The sequence below is a fragment of the Stegastes partitus genome, unplaced genomic scaffold, assembly GCF_000690725.1.
Source record: "Stegastes partitus isolate 25-593 unplaced genomic scaffold, Stegastes_partitus-1.0.2 Scaffold1289, whole genome shotgun sequence".
Taxonomy (NCBI): domain Eukaryota; kingdom Metazoa; phylum Chordata; class Actinopteri; family Pomacentridae; genus Stegastes; species Stegastes partitus.
In genome coordinates this window covers 20,528-38,759 of record NW_007579020.1, presented here as the reverse complement: position 1 = coordinate 38,759, position 18,232 = coordinate 20,528, and the positions used below count along the sequence as shown (strand labels likewise).

At 42.1% G+C, this 18,232-nt stretch overlaps 1 protein-coding gene across 1 annotated transcript in view; it reads right to left on the bottom strand.

Moving 5' to 3' along the window:
- Positions 1 to 18,232, bottom strand: part of mpped2a (metallophosphoesterase domain containing 2a) — a gene marked incomplete at its 5' end in the record, with an annotated part of 63,943 nt that overhangs the window by 34,754 nt on the left and 10,957 nt on the right. Inside the window, one exon of the mRNA XM_008298160.1 lies at positions 16,184 to 16,409. Within this exon, the coding sequence (XP_008296382.1) occupies positions 16,184 to 16,409 (226 nt within the window). The remainder of the gene's footprint in view (positions 1 to 16,183; positions 16,410 to 18,232) is intronic.

The window sequence follows — 18,232 nt, the reverse complement described above, 5'->3', positions numbered from 1 at the left end:
TGACTTTTCCTGGTAGGCTGCTGTAGTTTTTATTTTTTTAACCAGCCGTGCTACAGGCACTGTTTGGAAAAAAGCATTTACGGTACGTATTTGTGAATGTTACTGGTACGCATTTTATTAAAATTTTAAAAAGTGTTGTGTAAATATCTCATGTTACTATATATGTACAAATTTTCTTTTTAAAGTTAGTGGGTGTGGCTTATATTCAAGTGCGCTCAATAGTCCAGAAATTACGGTAATTAAGAATAAAGGAGAATAGCGAACATTGGATTGCCAGGCTAGCAGCATTTTTCACATCTCCTCGTGTCAACAGATAAAGAAATATTCTGTGATCGCACTTGGGATATCCTTAGTATTTACATTATCTCTTTTTCTTTATTTTCAAATTTCACACATAGGTGGCGTGGGTGCTAAAATCTGTTTACCTTGATAGACAGGCTAAAGTGTCTCGATTCAATTCAGCTTCAAGTGGTTAAATTCAAATTAAACCTTTTTTCTTTTTCTCTTTATTAGACATAGGCCGCTATAAATGCTAAATAATTATCAATATCAGCTGAAATGGAACATTTTATCCTGCAGCAACATCATCCGGCTCTATTCTAACACAATCAACGGACTCTCTGGTGAAAAAAGACAAACGCGACAACAAAAGACATCCTGCACCTCTTCAATCCTAAAAAAAAACAACAATCAATACAATCCAAATCCTGAAGTCGAGAGATGTTTCCGAATCAATAGCGAGCCAAATGACTAATCTGTCTTTTATTGGATCCACCACAAGTGTCAAGAAAATGTCACCGCGATTCCCACCGTATCTTGATATGAAACGGAATAGATCAAAGAGAATGGGACGGTGTGAAGCTCATTTCTTTCCTGTTTGGAGATTTATTTTTCTTCTATTCTGTTAAAAAAAAAAAAAAAAGACATGATACTAAAATTAAATGACTGGATGTTTTTTCCTCTAAAATTTGCAGACACTCCACACCGAGTCTCCCAACTGGGTGATGTGAAGCCACATTTCCACAAAGCAGTTTTAAAGTCAAACCATGTTCGAGTAAATCACTTGACACTTGGACTGATTTGGACGGCGTTCAAAAAGAAAAAACGGTGATGTTCCTCCGACAACAAAAGCCCAACAACAGCCTGTCAAGTCTGAAGGCCAGAGTAAATGACTTACACTGGCTTATTTTCACTCCTTTTTTTTTTTCTTTCTTTCAGAGAATTCTGCGCTGTGGCTCGTATCCAGAGCAGGTTTCTGGCTGCGTCAGCCCTTTTTCCAGTGTTTGATGGAGCTGCCGGCCGTCGCGTGGCAGACCTCTGCCTGCCCGGCCGGTGACTGATGCACACCAGGCCACGAGGCAGAGCTTTATTAAACGACGACGAGGACCCATCACTCTCCTGCTGACATATTGGGGCCTCACCTTGCACCGGTGCACCAGGAGGAGTCAGGGAGACATTTAGTCCGGCTCTGTGAGGACGTACGGCATGCTGCACGTTTGACTTTCCACGTGTTTGTTGCATCACTTCAGAAGAGAACGCGACGACAAATCCGTCAGTTAACCCTCTAAACACACACGTGTGCAGCGGCGCTACAGCTGCTGACCTGAAACAACACCTCCTCCGGCTCCCCTCCAGCCTCCGTCGCCAGCTGCAGGAGGCTCCACGCAGTCTGAACCTCCCTGCATCTGCAACCCGACGACCACTCGCAGCTGCACCCATAGGTGCGCACAACGGGGCCGAATGCAACCGCGGCAACACAAACACGCAGCGGCGGCGTCTATCACAATCTCAACAGATGCTCGACGATTTCCATTTTGCGCTCCATTAAGCAAAGGTGTCACATTTTACCATCAATAAATCATTATCTCATTAATTCTGAAATATTACTGTAATTAATGTGTCAGCGCTGTCAACTGAAACATTTCATTTCCCCCACAAGTTTTTTAAGTTTTATTTGTCTGCATTATTAAAGAGTTTTCTGAGGCACAGAGAGGGTAAAACTGCAAAAATAACTCCTGAATTACTGTCAGTATATTTCATAGGAAAAAAAAATGACTGCTTGCCTCAAATATTCTAAGTTTATTGACTGTATATTATTTTACAATTAATTTACTATGAACCAGTCACTTTCCACTGCATCACAAGTAATCTTCATTAAATTCTCTGGACTGAAATCCAAAATAACTTGAACTGTTTAACAACAAATTGTATTTAATAACTGTTAATAATGCAATTCATTTCTCTTAATGTTCTCGTTTTGCAATTGGGAAACATGATCTGTTGTTTAGTTCATAAAATGTCAGAACACTGTGAACATGCACATGCAAAGTTCACAGACTTTTTCCTAATGTATTCATATTTTTTTAGGTTTTTAACCACCCACCACTTCAAAATATTCTCAGTTCAGTTCAGTAGTCGTATCACATACAGCCAAAAAAAAAGCAGCGTTTTAGAGGAGCCTGGACGAGGGAACGTGTGGCATTTTAGCTTGGACAATTATAAATAATTGGGCATCAAACTAGTTAATTTTCTGATGATTTAGCTCAGCCAGGTTTCATGTTTCTGGATAAAAACGATCGCATCCTCACCTACTAACAGGCAGCCATGCAGAATGGATAGATTAGGTGGATTAGGACAGATATTGCTCAGAAAACAAAATTACATACGAATAAACGCACTGCCTAATAGTGAATACGCATGGATAGACATGGATATGGAACGAAAAGGAAAAGCCAGGCATTATACTTTTAGTGTTTTAGTGATTAAAGCTGATCCCTGCAGTGTTTTCTTAATTTCCTAATTTGAAAGCTGACAATTTTCATGCAGAACTTGGCCGGCCAAAGTGTAATTATAAAAAAAAATAAAATAAACTAATCCCACTTTTCATTGACGACATGTTTCTGACCGTATCGTGACCCTGCACAGGCTCAGAAAGTTTCACCAGATGAACTCTCGGCAGAGCGAAAAAAAAAAAAAAAAAAGAGAAGAGAGGGCAGAGCGAGCACGGAGCCCTTGACTTTTCGGTGACGGACATTTGTCAGGGCCCATTGCCTCATCGGAGGTAAAGCTGCCATGTGCTCGCGCTCCGACAGAGAAAATAGTGTGTGTCACCGCGCGAGTGTGTGTGTGCGGCGGGCAGACGGCCAACACAAACTGACAGAGGCTGGCGCCGGCGAAGAGGTGACTTAGGGGTGATTAAGCTAAAAGCAGCCGACACAAATGCCAGACCTCGGCGACGCGGACAAACGAAAAACAATGTGAGGTTAAAAATGCCTCCGTTTGCTCTCGCTCGCGTCGCTCAAACGTCCAAATAAAGTTTGAAAACAAGCACGGGAGAGTAAATAAACTGCTGTTAAATGATCGTTTAAGCCGACTGTTCTGAAAGCTGCGAAAACAGCAGAGTTTACAGCCAACACGTCGACATCATAATAATATGATAACAAGGCAAATGTGTGCAGCAGTGTCACAGTTCAAGTGTCTGAATGCATTTTGTTTTCAAAACTGTGCAATTTTGTTTTTGGTAAAACTCAAATATAAAAGCCTGAATGAAATATTATTCATCATAGGTCCATCTTTGATATTTACTGCAAAATGTTGTTTATTCTGCGATAAACTGAACTGTCTTGTGAGTCAATTAACAATTCTGTATCTGCTGTTAATGGAGGTATCGCTGTTTGTTCTCACGCAGAGGTAAAGGTGATTTCCAGCTCAAGACAACCAAAAGAAACACATCATCCTCAACTTAAAACGGGGATTTATTTTTACACAAACCTTCCTTCACACTGCTGCGGTGTGTCTGTCTTTGTACTTTCAGGTCAGTTTTGTTAATTTATTGTGCGGTTTTGTTTATGCTTTCGGTTATAATGAGGACAGGATGTGTTATTGTCAGATGAGAGATCAGAGCGTTTATGCATCAAGAGCGTAAGATTTTAATAAACAGTTAATTAAAAGAATACTGAATGCGCTCGAGCTGGGTCAGTCTTTTCAAAGTGTGTTTTCCCACAAGCCTACACCTGCATGTGTGTGTGATACAGGGGTCAGGGGGTGGTTTTTATTTTACAGCATCGGGATGTTCGTTCAACAAAAGGCCGCTTCCTGACGGACAGACAGAGTTTTACACGGCCGGGTTACGTGGACACCTGAACGTTACGCCCACATGTGATTACTGAAGATCTCATCCTGAAACCAGGGACATTAATCTGCTGCTGTAACAGTCTGAGTTCACGCTGTCCACCAGATGTTGAACCCGGCTGCAGGGATCCCATTCAGACGTTAAAAAAAAAACATTCACGGAAGCCAATTCATGCTTTCTGCATCCACGTGACGCTAATTTCGTCATCCTCCTAAATCAGGGCTCGAGACTGCGACCAGAATTGTTGCATATGCAGCTGGTTTGTGAGAGTTTATGAGATAAAATTTCACGTGGTCGCATTTGTGTGCGTGCATGATGATCATGTGAGCCTCTGACCAGCACAGGTTGCTACTGCGTTAGCTACTGTGGTTGAAAGCAGTACTTTTTCTTCTTCAGTTGCTCAGTCAGTCTCTACCGGCCTGCTGCATGGACCAGTTCATTTAGCTATTGGAGGATTATTTGGTGGACAGTTAGAGGTCAGACTTAGACACACCTTATGATCAGAGAAGGACAGAAGCAGAGACTTTGACTGAGTTAGTAAAGATGGAAAAATTACGACATTCAGTGACGATGGCGAGTCGTTGTGTTGAGCTTCAAAATCATGATTCTGACTTCCTACAAATAAATGATCGGCTGCAGTATTGAACTGAATTAAATTGAATTAAAATGAATTTAACTCAATAAAAACTAGGCTAATAGAAAACAGCTTTGTTCTGTTTGACTTCAGGTGAATCTGATAACAGAATGCCTTGTTTAACTCTTTTCAAACTAAATTTCCATCTGTCTGAGTGACTGCAGCTGCCCAGCTAGCCTGGCCTACATGTGAGGCGTTCAGGGAACATCTGTAAATTGTAGCGCCTGTCAAGCGAGGAGACGCTGCTATAAACTGTGTCCAACTTACGGCAGTGATATCAGACAACCTCCAGAAGAAGACTGGTGACAAAATAAATATATTTTCAGACTAAACTATTTTGCAAATATCAAATAACTGACAATCTTAATATTGGTACAAAAACAGGACATGCAAAGACAACAATTCATCAGCAAGCATGGTGGACTGATAGTTGGGGCGATGATGTAAGAAAACAGAGCTGGGGGGGGATGTAACTAAATCACTGGACATGTTAGTCTGGAGCCCTGGAAGTCCACGAGGGTCCACGAGGGTCCAGCCCTAAAATCTATGCCTGTACGCACTGTAAGCATGCAGCAGAAAAACAACATGAATGTTTTGAGGAGAGGTATTGTAAGGAGATCTGCTGTCGTCTATACTTCTGCATTTCATCATTAAAGGGTCCATCATCATATAGAACATGATGGTCTCGCTGCACCTCATTCTTCTGTCGAGGACATACCTGCTATCGTTTGTATTTGTCTAAACCAGTCAAAGTAGTCTTGGCAGGAGCTAAGTAAAGGATGCAGCTTTGGTGTTTCCTTCAAATAGTAACGAGTGGAAAATGCATGAAAATGGATAATTCATCAAAAAACATAAATCAAACTAGCATGGCTGCCTGACTGGCTGATCTGACTCCTCTGCTGCCCAGAGGTGGCTGTTGTTGTTTCCTGTAGTAAAGCAGATTTTGAAGAGAGTCTAAACTTGTTTCATCCATACACCTGCTTTTCCACCTCAGCCATGCACTGGAGCATTTCGATACTCTTTCCTACATTTTTAGCATTTCTGCTCTGGTGCTTTTGAATATATGCATAAAACAGGAGGATGGGAACCCACCTGCTTTCTCAGAATGAAGCACACTGGTGTCTAGAATGTAACCGTATCCTTTAACATTAAGATTTTATTTAACGAGAGCTCAGCCCAGGACCAGAAGTTCACACGAGTGTGTGCACGGGGTCGTCGGTATGAGACAGATAGGTAGATGTGGAGGCTGAAAGGAGTCCAGAGGAAAAGATCTGTGCACTCCTCAGAATGAAAACAAGCGAGGATAAACATGGCCATATTCAAACACACCACCGTGTATTACTCCTTCTCAGACTCTCACACACACACACACACACACACACACACACACACACACACACACAAACACACGGCTGACCTTTACAGTGAAAAATGAATACATGAATAAAACTAAAATCTGCAAATGACAAATCTGCATTTGGCCCTCCGGGTTTCCCCCGAGGTGAGCTTCAGAGAGTCAAATGAGGGCAGTCGGATTTAATCTGCCGCCTCTGGGAGGAACAACCGCACACAAACATGAGCGCGCACACACACGTTTACAAGCAAGCAGGCCGACTTTCTACCGAGCAAACCAAGCAAGCGTTGATTGCAATTTTACTGGTTAACAGCTACTAAAGTGAGTGACGTGAAGCAAGAGGAGTGAGGGACAGAAGAGAACGATGAAATGTAATGACGGGAGAGCAATGTGGGGAAGGGAGGAGACTCTCCCAGCGTGGAGGAGGGAGGATCCAGGAGAGGAGCAGAGGGACCGGCAACAGTTTAACCTTCGACCAGGGAGCTAAGCTGTGGTCAAGACCAGAATCACAAAACAGGTTCATCTCACAGAGAGAGAGAAAGAGAAATGAGGGGGTTTCTCTCTCGTTCCTGCTCTCTGTTCTGAATCCGTCAGCAGAGCTTATCAGAGTCTGCAGGACCAGCAGGATTCCTCACCTCCGTGCAACCAGCCGGCCGTCATTCCTCCACACCGATGTCTGATACGAGCGTGTACACGGGAGGAGGTGCTACGATTATCTTTATGGCTTCTTGTAACTGACTCATACTTTAGAAATCAAAACAAGGCCCGTCGTGGGTTTGTGAAGCGTTTCTTTAAACTGCTTAAATAAACTTTTGCTAAACCAAAACAGCAAACAGTCACGTCAGAGAAGCTGTAAAGAGCAAATGATTGGAAATATTTAAGATAAAAAGAACTGATTTACTGCTTGATGAAGTGATTTGTGTCTCCAGTTGCATCAGTGCGTTCTTTACTTTACTTTAGGGAATGTGACATGCAAATTCATACCACCGGCCAAAATAGATCTAATCTGAATTTTGTTCAGTTAATCGGATCCAGACGATGATGATTTAACCTGTAATGACCTGTAATGTTGTCGGACTAATGAGTCGTGCATTTGTGTTTGAATTTAGCCGTTATTGTCAAGTTTGTTCTTTCAATTTAAACAACATGTAAATGAATAGCGTGCAGCGTTGCTACTGTCTGGACCAACACTGCAGAGACCAGACTTTCACTTCCTTTCTTTGAGGGCAACAAACATACGCAATCTTTAAATGTCTGTTACACTAAAAACTTAGGCCTGTTTGGATCATTTATAGACACCTAAATCACCTCGATTACAGCGGTTGCAGCTCCACACTAGTAACGTTGTTTTTTATTCACAAGAACGCTTCATTCCTAAAAACGCAGAACCAACGTCACATGCAGATTATCCACAAGGGCATGTTCTTAAAGGCTCGGTCAGTAACAATGAGTCGTTTTCCATTGCTCCCCATAATCTGCCCCTTCAGTTTCCGGTGCAGTTAAGGATCCCACAGCTTTAAACCAGAACGCAGCAAAACAAAAGACCAGTCGCTGGACATAACTCTAGTTCTATGAGCACACAGGAGATAGAGTCGTGAAGGTTTGTTATGTTGGCCTATACAGTAAATTTAACGTTGGAGATGTTGGAGAGGAAAAGATTGTAATCCGACAAGGACATAAAAAAAAAAAGTTTAACCAGCCAAGCATCAAGCTCTGCACAACAGTTTATCCACAAGTACCGACCCTAAAGATCACCAAGAACCGTCCCAGAAAGAGGTTTTACGGGGACAGTTCTCGCAGCGGAAAACAACTTAATATCGCTTCAAACCAGGTTTTTTAGCTCGTCTCGTCAGTGGTCACGCGGATAAACGAATACTCCGATCTGATTTGAAACAGGGCGGAAAACAAATGGATGAAAGTCCCGCAGCCGCGTTGCATGATTCACTCCTATTTAAGTGTTCGCTGTCCGAGTGTAAACTGTGCTGCAGGAGAGGAACGGTTTGCGGATAGTTATGAGACAGGACAGATATATCTTCTGTATAAACTGTGTCACCTCGTCGTCCCATTAGCGGCCACACTTCACAGCAACTTTTTGTAAATTAAGAGCAAAAAAAAAAGAGAGTTTTTCTGACTAACCCTGACCTGCTGCATTACTTTTCCTGGCGACTGCTCACTGTCACAAGCTTCCTAGAGCTGCATATTTGCCAAAAAAAAAAGAAAAAAGAAAAAAAGAAAAGTATGAATGAATTAACAATGTGACCATCTGCTTGTGACCAGGCCTCACCACATGCCGTTTGTGTAAGTCACTGATAGGAAGTGCGTCTGAGGCTGCACCGTTTAATCTAACGGTCGATTTTATCAAATAATTGCTGAATCTCGTAATCTACCGACCGTCTGATAGTGACGAAGCATTATGCCGCTACTTGTCTCAAGTTTCCAAAGCCCAAGTTATGCCAAATTAATTTAATTTGTCTCATCCGCTGCCACACGCTGCGACACCAAACAGAGAAAAGAGGGAAAGTCTCGTCGCGTTCCAGAAGCTGACCAGAAATAATTTCCGATCTTTGGTTGATAAATGACTGAATCAAAGCTTTTATGTTGATCAGTCTTTGGGGTGTAATCGTCTAACATCTCTGCACAGATCTTAAGTGTTTAAAGTGATTAATTAAAACTACTGATCTACCACTGATCAACTGGAACAGCACTTGACTTTTTACCACTTGCACAAAAAAAAAAAAAAAAGTTCTGCATTGCAGCAATGAATTAAAGGCACAAGATTAAAAAGAGGGCTGATAAATACATTAAATGGGTGTAAAGTTCAGGGACTGAAGAGTTTCACTTTGGTCTTTTTGCCTGGAGCGCAAAGAGTTAATAAATTCCAAAAGTGTCCAACTCCGGGAGACCTTCAGCTCCTCTTAAAGAGCTTTTGATTGACAATGTGCAGAGGCCAGCTCGTCTTTCTGCAGCGCGAGTGTGTGGGAGTGGGCGAGGACGAGGAGGGGAGGTTTAGGTATTTGGTCTGTTAAGCGTCTGTCATTAAACTGGGCGAGTTTTGTCTTTCATGGTACGCTGCCTTCACTCCATCACCTCTGGATTTTCCAAACAGGAGGGAACTGAGTCAGGCCACAGTTTAATGCAAAATGTTAAGCGATAAGGTATGAAAACGGTCAAAGGTTCTTAGAAAATTAGCATGTTTTAAATTCATTTAAGCCCCTTTCATGTATGCGCTTACTTCCGTTAACGTGAGGCCACCTGAACGTGTCTGAAGAAGCACTTTGCTCACTTTCCTGTTACAGATGGTCATATTTCCAGATCAGACCTGGTAACGCTTCCACGTCACTGTCAACACAAATCTCATCTGCATGCCTTCACGTTAACAGATCGGTATTATTAACAATACTTTGAGTTGTGTGGAGCAATTTTCCACATTTTAGCACCAATATTGCCCCAAAAAACATCAAATCGAAAAGAGCAGAAGTCAGCCAAAACCACAAAACCTCTTTCTCATTCAACTTGTTCTACAACTTACTGCAAGACTTGAACAGGTGAGAGACTCACCAGTAATAAATATTAATCCAAGTTTTTTGAAGACATTAACAGGGGCGGCTGTGGCTCAGGTGGTAGAACGAGACGGTCAATGATCGCCCTGTAACCTGTGTCATGGCCGTTGTGTCCTCAGGCAAGACACTTCACCCACCTGGCCTGGTGGTGGTTGGAGGGGCAGAATGGCAGCCACGCCTCCGTCAGTCTGACCCGGGGCAGCTGTGGCTACAGTCATAGCTACCACCACCAGAATGAATGTGTGTGAATGAATAACTGACAGTGTAAAGCGACTTTGAGTGTCTAGAAAAGGGCCATATAAATCTGATCAATGATTAACAGCAGCTGAAGTTTAGTTTGTTCATGTTAGCTCAGACTTTGCCTCCTATGACTGCAAAATTATTTAAATCAATTTCAGATATTTGTTTGATCCGTTCATCTCATGTCGAATCATTTAGTCTGTTCTTATTTTAAATCTGCGTCTTTTACTATGTTTTTATGATGCTGTAAAGCTGTTTGTAGGAGTTTTTCTTTACAGTTTATCAAACATTTGTAGCATCAAACAGCAGCAGCGACTATTTATGCACATGGAACAACAGCACTGGTCTTATTTATTACTAATAATTAGAATTTATCCCCGATATGGAGACAGGATGGATCAGCATCTAACTGCAGTTCACTCCATGAATTCTTAATGTTGTTTATTCATGTGATGTATTGTACTTCACATCACATCCTGTTGCTCTCTGCGTTCTGTTGGTGTTTACACCTGAATGAGACTGTGAGGAACATTAATCAAAAAGTCTGACCGACAGACTCCTGTCACTTCTACAGACCGACAGAGCAACAATTCTTCGTATTTCATGTCTGTGAAAGCATATATTTTTTGTGGTTTACTTGTAAGAAACAAAGCATTGACAACCGCGGGACCTTTCTAAGCTGGATTTCATCCTTGAGAGATTCCAAATTGTGGAGCTGAAACAATGAGCCAATCAGTCAACTGACAAAATAATAAAAAAAAACATCTCCACAATTAATAATTTCAGTCATTTTTAAGCAAATAGTTCCAAATAGTTGCTTCTCAAATTGTCAAGAATTTGCTCCTTGAAAGTCTGTTTGAACAACAACAAGACGACATAACTTTAGAAAAATGTGACTTCGAAGACGAGTCATTAGAAAAACAATCAGGATCTTAATTGATAGTCATTTTTAATTGCCACCCTTGAAATACTTCTGACAACCTATTTGCCTTCCCTTTATGCCACCTATTTATTCTGCTATTGAAAGATCAAGGATGCTCTCTAATAGAAGATTTAACATTTATTAAAAACGTTTCAGACGCCGCGGTTTGTTGCTCCTCAGAATCTTAATGTTATTCCAATTCTTAATTCAGTTGCAAGTGGATAAAGTTCAGAGAAGAGAACGACAAAATGACATTTCCTTGCAGCCTTTCAGATCAACGCTCGTCTGCATGAAAGCAATCTGCGGCGAATTAAAGCAAAGGTTTTGTTTTAGGAGGGGAAATGGAAAGCGTGCGTACATGTTTGGCTAATGATGCTTCATGAAGGCCACGGGATTTCTCACTTTGCTTAAATGGTGTCAGAAAGGGAAGGAAAACTGCAATTTATAATTTACTTCTGACAACAAAAAATGTACTTTAAGGAATTTTAATTCACCTCACAATCCTTAACGCCTCTGTTTTTAAATAAATCTCCTCTCTGAAAACATTTCATTTTTTTCCCCCCAGCAGTAAACCCACAGCTCAAGGAGAGCTCCAGCATCTGGGGCAAGTTTCCCTTCAACTGTGAAGATGCTTTTTTTTTAATATATATATATAGGATAGCTGGTTTTTCAAATACTCTGGTGAGATTAATTAACTGCGGCAACTTGTTGGCACAATTTCAACACATATTTAAGTAACCAAAAAGCTACGTCAGTGAGCAAAGCTCGTTCAAATCCACCTCCATCCCCGAAGAGTCGACTTCAGAGCAGAGTTTAACTTCCCAAGTTTTTAGGAGACAAAAAATAAACTTGCGGCCGTGGGAAAAGTGCAGATTATCGCCGTAAAACAAGCTGCATTAGCCGCTCTATCCAAATCTTTCCGCCGTAAATGGCCACACGCTGAACCGACAACCTGCTTCCGATAATTACAAAAGGGATTATGCTGCGAGAAGTGCTGCGGCAGAATGTCATTTTTATCCATAAGACCTTTAAAACAGACATTTAAATGATGGATTGATAAAGAATAACGGCGACGGTGGAAGCAGGGATGGAACAAAAGGGTGCAATGTTGCTCATCAGTCAGTCAGGGCAGAGTGTTTTCTTCCGTCTTGTACAGATAATATTAAAAAAAAAAAAAAGCCTGTAGTGGCATTGTGTATGAACCTGCTGCTTCACCACGACTTTCTGAGAAAACTCAAGAGTCTTGTTTGCGGTTGAGGCAGAAATCTGTCGAACTGACGCAGCGGTTGTGGAAAAAAAACAACAAATACTTGTTTCACTAGATTTTTATAAAACACCACAGAGCGGCCGTAAAGATAATGTTCAGACTTTGTTTTCCACTGTGCTGGTGGCTGTAATCTAAATACTTGTGCTGTACGGAGACGTCGCTTCGGGAAAATGCGTTTCCATCAGTGTTTTCATCTGACATGCGGAGCGACTGATGGATTCAAAAAGCAGAATGTTTCTTTAGAGCAAACAAGCTTTCAGAATAGAAACAAGCAAAGCGGACTTCTTGTTAGAACGAGAAGAAACAAGGAAATTGGCTCCTGATGATATTTTGTTCCAGTGATTGGCATTTTATAAATACGGCCGGGCAGGGCTGCAACCGAACACGCTCTGAAATGTAGAGAGGCACGATGTATTGTTTCAGCATCGACACGGCAAACGTGCAACAGTCACGTAAGATTAATTAACTCAAACACAACATCGTACTACAACTTTTTCTTCTCATGTTCCACGACTAATCGTTAAGAGAAGTCTGTCGTATTATCTAATATACTCTGATTTAAGGGTTCTTGAATACATTGAATTTAAATATATATGTGTTTGCAAGACAGGGAGTTAGTTGGCATGCAGGCTCCACGTGTGCACAGCAAACCGAGCGAATGACAAGAAAGAAAAACTGGAAATGGACGATGCAGTTGCAGAAAGAAGCAAAGCTTATGTACGGAAATATTTTGGCTACAGAAACATATACGAGCATCTTGTTGACACCCGAAGTCGAAAACGTACATCAATGAGAACATTTCCAGAAGGCTTTTTAAGATTTTCGTAAATTATTTTGCGTTTTTGATGCAGATTCACTACAAAATCAACACAATCATTTTGGAATGATGAACTCTTTCCAAACAGAGGTATTAAAGTAATCTAATGAAAACTCCTGTATTTTTATCATATTGTAATAAATGAAGAGTTCATTTGCGAAAACAGAGAACTCCATCTTCACAAACCCTCAGAAAACCCACTTCTCCATCGTCTACCTGAGACAGTATCAATCAAACTGAAGTTATCTCTACTGTTGTCATTTCTACTGAGTCAAATCCACTCAGCTTCAGTTTGATTGATTTTATCTCAAGCAAACAACAACAAAAAAAAAAGTTTTCTGAAAATCTACACAAATAGAATTATCTGTTTTTGCAAATGAACTCTTCACATATTTTGTGGTAAAACTACGTTGGTTTATTCCAACGTCACGCAGCACGTTTGGTCCATTTGTGGTTAAACACAAATGACAATTAGTATTTTCCTGTGTGCAGTCATATTAAAAACGCCTAATTCTCTACAGAAAGCTAATCGCATAAAGACGGCAGGCAGTGCTACCTGTTTGAGAGACTTGATGAGATTTACACGCATTAAACAATCCACGATGGTGAGAATTAAAGAGATGATGCGTTTGTAGAGTCCAAACTCGACCAGGACGACCTACATTGTCAAAACACTTTGTGGATGTTTAGGCATCAGAAAAGAGGATAATCAGCATTTACAGCACTGATCACTCTGTTCAGTTCTTTAGAATTAATACTTCTGAACCACTTGTGTCCAGTTTTTTTTTTCTTCTTGCATCTATTTACTCAGCAACATTATGGATTAAATTATTCCTTTCAGTGGAGATCTTCTACATATCGGCTGGTATAATCTGGATGGATATGAATACGTTTTCCATCACTGAAAGCAGACGTGTGATTAGGGGAACGGGCCAGCGAGCCTAACGTGAAACTTGTTTCTAAGGCGGCAGCAGCAGCAGCAGCAGCAGCGTTTATCAGGTGGTTGTTACACGCTACATTTCCTGACTGATGCTGTCGCGTCCAGGCCTGCAGAAGCGGAGCGCTCGGGGCTCGGAGGATCTCGGCCACCCAGGCGGCGAGCTGGCGAGCTGCTGATGAAGTGAGGGGTCACTGCGGGGCTAAGTGAGACCTCACACTGGACAAGCCGGCCAGACCTCGGGCCACGGCGGCATATGGGTGTGAAGGAGGTGAGGAAGCCGAGCAGGGCTGGCGGGGGGGGGACGGGCGGCCAAGCTGTCCACTCTGCCTCACGAGACCCCCAGCTGTCACAACAGACACTTACCAGCCCTCACACTAAACACCCACCAGGGAGAGCGGGGGTAGCATCCTTCCTCGTTCAAACAGAAGGATGGAAAAGAGGAAGGATGGAGGGGAAATCGGCAGTAATCCCTTCATCCTGCTGCTGCTGCTGCTGCTGCTGTGATGTCTGAGGAATGCTGGGATCTGCCCCTGCTCCTCTCCTCTAGCAGCACCTCTGAAGCCAAAACCTGCTAATTATAGCCGCCAAAAGGATGAAGGTGTGACCTAAATAGTTATTTTAGGTCCACCGTGCGGGGAAGAGTCACAGCAGGACAGGGGGAAGCGTCCGCCTCGACTGTCGCACAATGAGGCTCGCAGCTGCAGTGAAGACCAGGTCAGAGTGTTCAAACGCACCGAGTTCAGACTCGGCCGCTGTGGTTTCTTTCATTTTGACTTCATAGCAAAAGGTGAGAAGAGTCAAGAGCAGGAAACACAATCGCTGAGGGACACACTGCTGTTCAGGCAAAGAGATCCGGATGACTGCAGAACATGAAACTTCTGTTTTACTGCATACAAATGCTAAAATGACAAAAATTACTCTGATTGATTCATAGAAATAATTGACAAAATTCAAAATTTTATCCAAGTTATTATTCTAAATTCCTGGATTTTGTCAAAGTAAGTCAATGATGTTGTTGGGATTATAGTGCCGCAACTACTGACTATTTCCCATTGCGTAATAAAATGTCGATTAGCTTCTCTATTAATGAAATATTAGTTGTTATTTGGTTTATAAAACGGTAGAAAATGGCCAAAACTGTCAATTACTGTTTCTCAAAATTGGACAAAATGTTTGTAAACGTCTTTTTTTGTCCACAAAAAAACACAATTCAAAAACATTTAAATTAATGTCACAGAAAAGTAAGCAAAGGAAAAAAATAGTCATTAAATCTGAGAATTTCTACTTTATCCTCAAACCGAGGAATCAGTAATCAATTAAGTCTCGCGGCTCTAATATTCTAACGTTCCTATAAATCCACTCTCACTGCCAGCGATGACTGTCATGCAGCTGCTTTAATACGCGCTGTAATTTATTTACATTTAAGTGTTAATTATTTGCATATATTCTTATATATTAGTCTCACCAGTTCTCTCTCTTTTTTTTTTTTTAATGTTTTGTGTGTTTCACCTCCTGCGAGATGAATTTCCCTTTGGGGGGAGGGGAAAGCTGAAAATTAATTAGAAAAACGGTCAAAGTATCATGGCATCCTTTACAAAAATAAATAAAAAGGCAACAAAATATATACAAATTAGGTATGAATATGTATATGAAACTGGACTCTTCTATTTCTTCTATTTTAGCTGCAGCCATACGCTTATTGTTTCTTCCTTCAAGCCAGTTTTTACTCCCACATCCGTTTTTTTAAACGATGCTAATTCATGAACAAAGGTTTCCAACAGAGTGAGATTTTAAAGCTTCTGAATAAACCTGCATTAGAACATAAACGCTCGTGGATACAGCAGCAATCTCAGGAGAGTTTTCTTCCATCTTTTCCGTTAACAACCCTCCTCCGTACGTTGAATGCACGCTGCGTACGGCACCCCTCGACCGAGCACACCTTCCCCCCGGCGCTTTCTTCCACACCTGAGAGGCTATTGACAGAGTGTCCTGGTACCACGCGTATCACTTAACCCTGTGTCAAAACACAGGTGTAACATAAGCCCGGGGAGCAGGCGAAGGTCCTGAGCTCATAAAGGAATGTGCGAGCTGGGAATAGCACCCTGCATGTAAGGGAGGCCCCTCGCCGAGAGCGAACAGCAGAGTAGTGCGGGGAGGGCAGCTGGAAATCAGCCAGACGCCGACAGAGGAGAAGGCGCACCTTCACCTCGGGGATCCACGACGCGGCGAGACACAAACGTGACTCGGCGTTTTACAAAAGACGCCTGAGTGTGACGAGCTCTGGGGAGAGGACAGAAGAGAGAGAAGCAGCTCTTACCATGGCGTCCCGTATATCCGAAATCCCTTTATGGTGACGTCCGAGTCCTGCAGGTACACACAGTTTGTGAGCAGCGACTGGACATTGTCAAAGTCCTCTGGTTTGAGTTTGGAGACCGACGGGAATCGGTAGTAATCCTGCTTGACCAGCTCGGCCATAAAGTCCTTATCGAAGGTCAGCTCGTGGTTCCCGGCGATCACCACCTTAAACTCGTACGGGAGGCCACCTGGAAGAGACGAGCAGGGAGAAGGGGGTCAGGTCAGGTCCACGTACTGTCCACACAGAAGTCTGCATGGCTTTGGTCTTGAACTAACAATCGCTCCACCAATACGGAGCTGATGATGACATTTTTGTGCACAAGCTGAACAGATACAGAACTGAAGAAAGGACCCTGCAGCTACGTATAAAGAGTCTGACCTCCCAAAGTCACAAATGTTGGGACAGTTACAGAACATTTCTAGGAAATTTGATCTCAAATGGAGGCATCTTTACTTTGTTTATATTACGTGACATTAAAGGAGACACAACAATCAAGTCCCTCCGTTCTGAGGAAGTCTGAACTTTCAATCTAAAAAAAATGAACCACTGCAGATTGAGAGCAGCTCTTAACTTGGCAGCGGTTCAGCATTTCTGAACAAACTTCTGCAAATGTGGCAAGCTCAGATTCTGTGTTTTCTAAATATATGCATCTGTACATGTTTTACTTCCCGTTATCAACACAACAAGAAGTTCATTTAAACTGCATCATGTTTCTAAAGCCGTTGAACTCACAATAGGATAGAATAGAATAGTTCTTTATTGTTAAAAACACAGTTACAGCAGTGAAATATTGTTGTAGCAGCAATATACAAGTAAGAAAATAAAGCAAAATAACACAAAAGGAAAGACAAACAGATGTATACAGTATAAAATAGGAAGTATTGTGATTCTGTTAGACTGCGTACAGTTCTTTACAGCCACAGTTCTGCCGTGCTTCAAGGTAAAACCAGCATTGTATAAAATCATAAAGACACTGCGTGCTTTCACCGGGTCAGTCTGTTTCTACAGAAACAGCAGTTTGTCCAAACACTTTGTACGTGACGCAGAGACTCCCTCAGTAGCTGGCTGTATACCTAACCCCGAGCACGGATCAGGACCGGGAAGAAAGTCAGATAATTGGAGGGGAAAAATACCCTCAATTCAGACAGTCATAGAGGTTAGAACCACAGCTGACGGCTCAGCTTGACCCCAGCGGACCACCGTCCATCTCCGCAGATGCCAGGCAGCTGGAAAAAGCATGAACCTGAACTAAATAGAGAGGAACATCTATTACAATTCTCATCCCCTCATCTTTCAACTTCGGCTGTGCCCTTTTCGCTCTCCTCTGTCGAGGTGATTTGTCCCGGTTCCCCTTCGCCATCAAGAAACTGACTTACTACTTTATTCCAGCCGACTGAGCACTCAGCGAGCGGGTCTGGCCTTCATCAGCCTTCCATTCATTCTCTATATTTCTCTTTCTCCTCTCCTGGATCCACTTTTTTTTTAGGCTTCCTGTTGGTTTTGTTCCAGTCTTCCTTCCTCCCTGTCTGTCTTCTTCTTTTTTTGCCTGCTCTGGAGGTTCTGTGTGGACTAATCCGCGGGATAATTTATGTGCAGAGTTAACTGAACCATATCCACAAGAAGAATGGACGCTGCAGCACTCTGCACCCAGCTGCAGCACCCCGAACCCAGACAATGTCATTTATAATAGAGCTGCAACTAATTATTATTTTCATCAATAATTCATCTGACGGCTGACTTCATGAAAATGTGGGAAAACTCTGAAAAACGTCACAATCTGTGTAAGTGCTGTTGACAAAATGTTTGTCTTGTGCAACCAACAGCCTAAACGGTGCAAAAAATATGAAAATATTCACAAATGTATTTGCTGGACAAACGACTTAAATGATCAAAGGTATTAAAGGTGTTGCAGATTAATTTTCTGGTTTCTGGTAGTTTGTCTGTCTTGACTTTGGGTTTGAGTACAATCAGTACTGACTTTATGCGAATGAATTTATCCAGATTACTAAA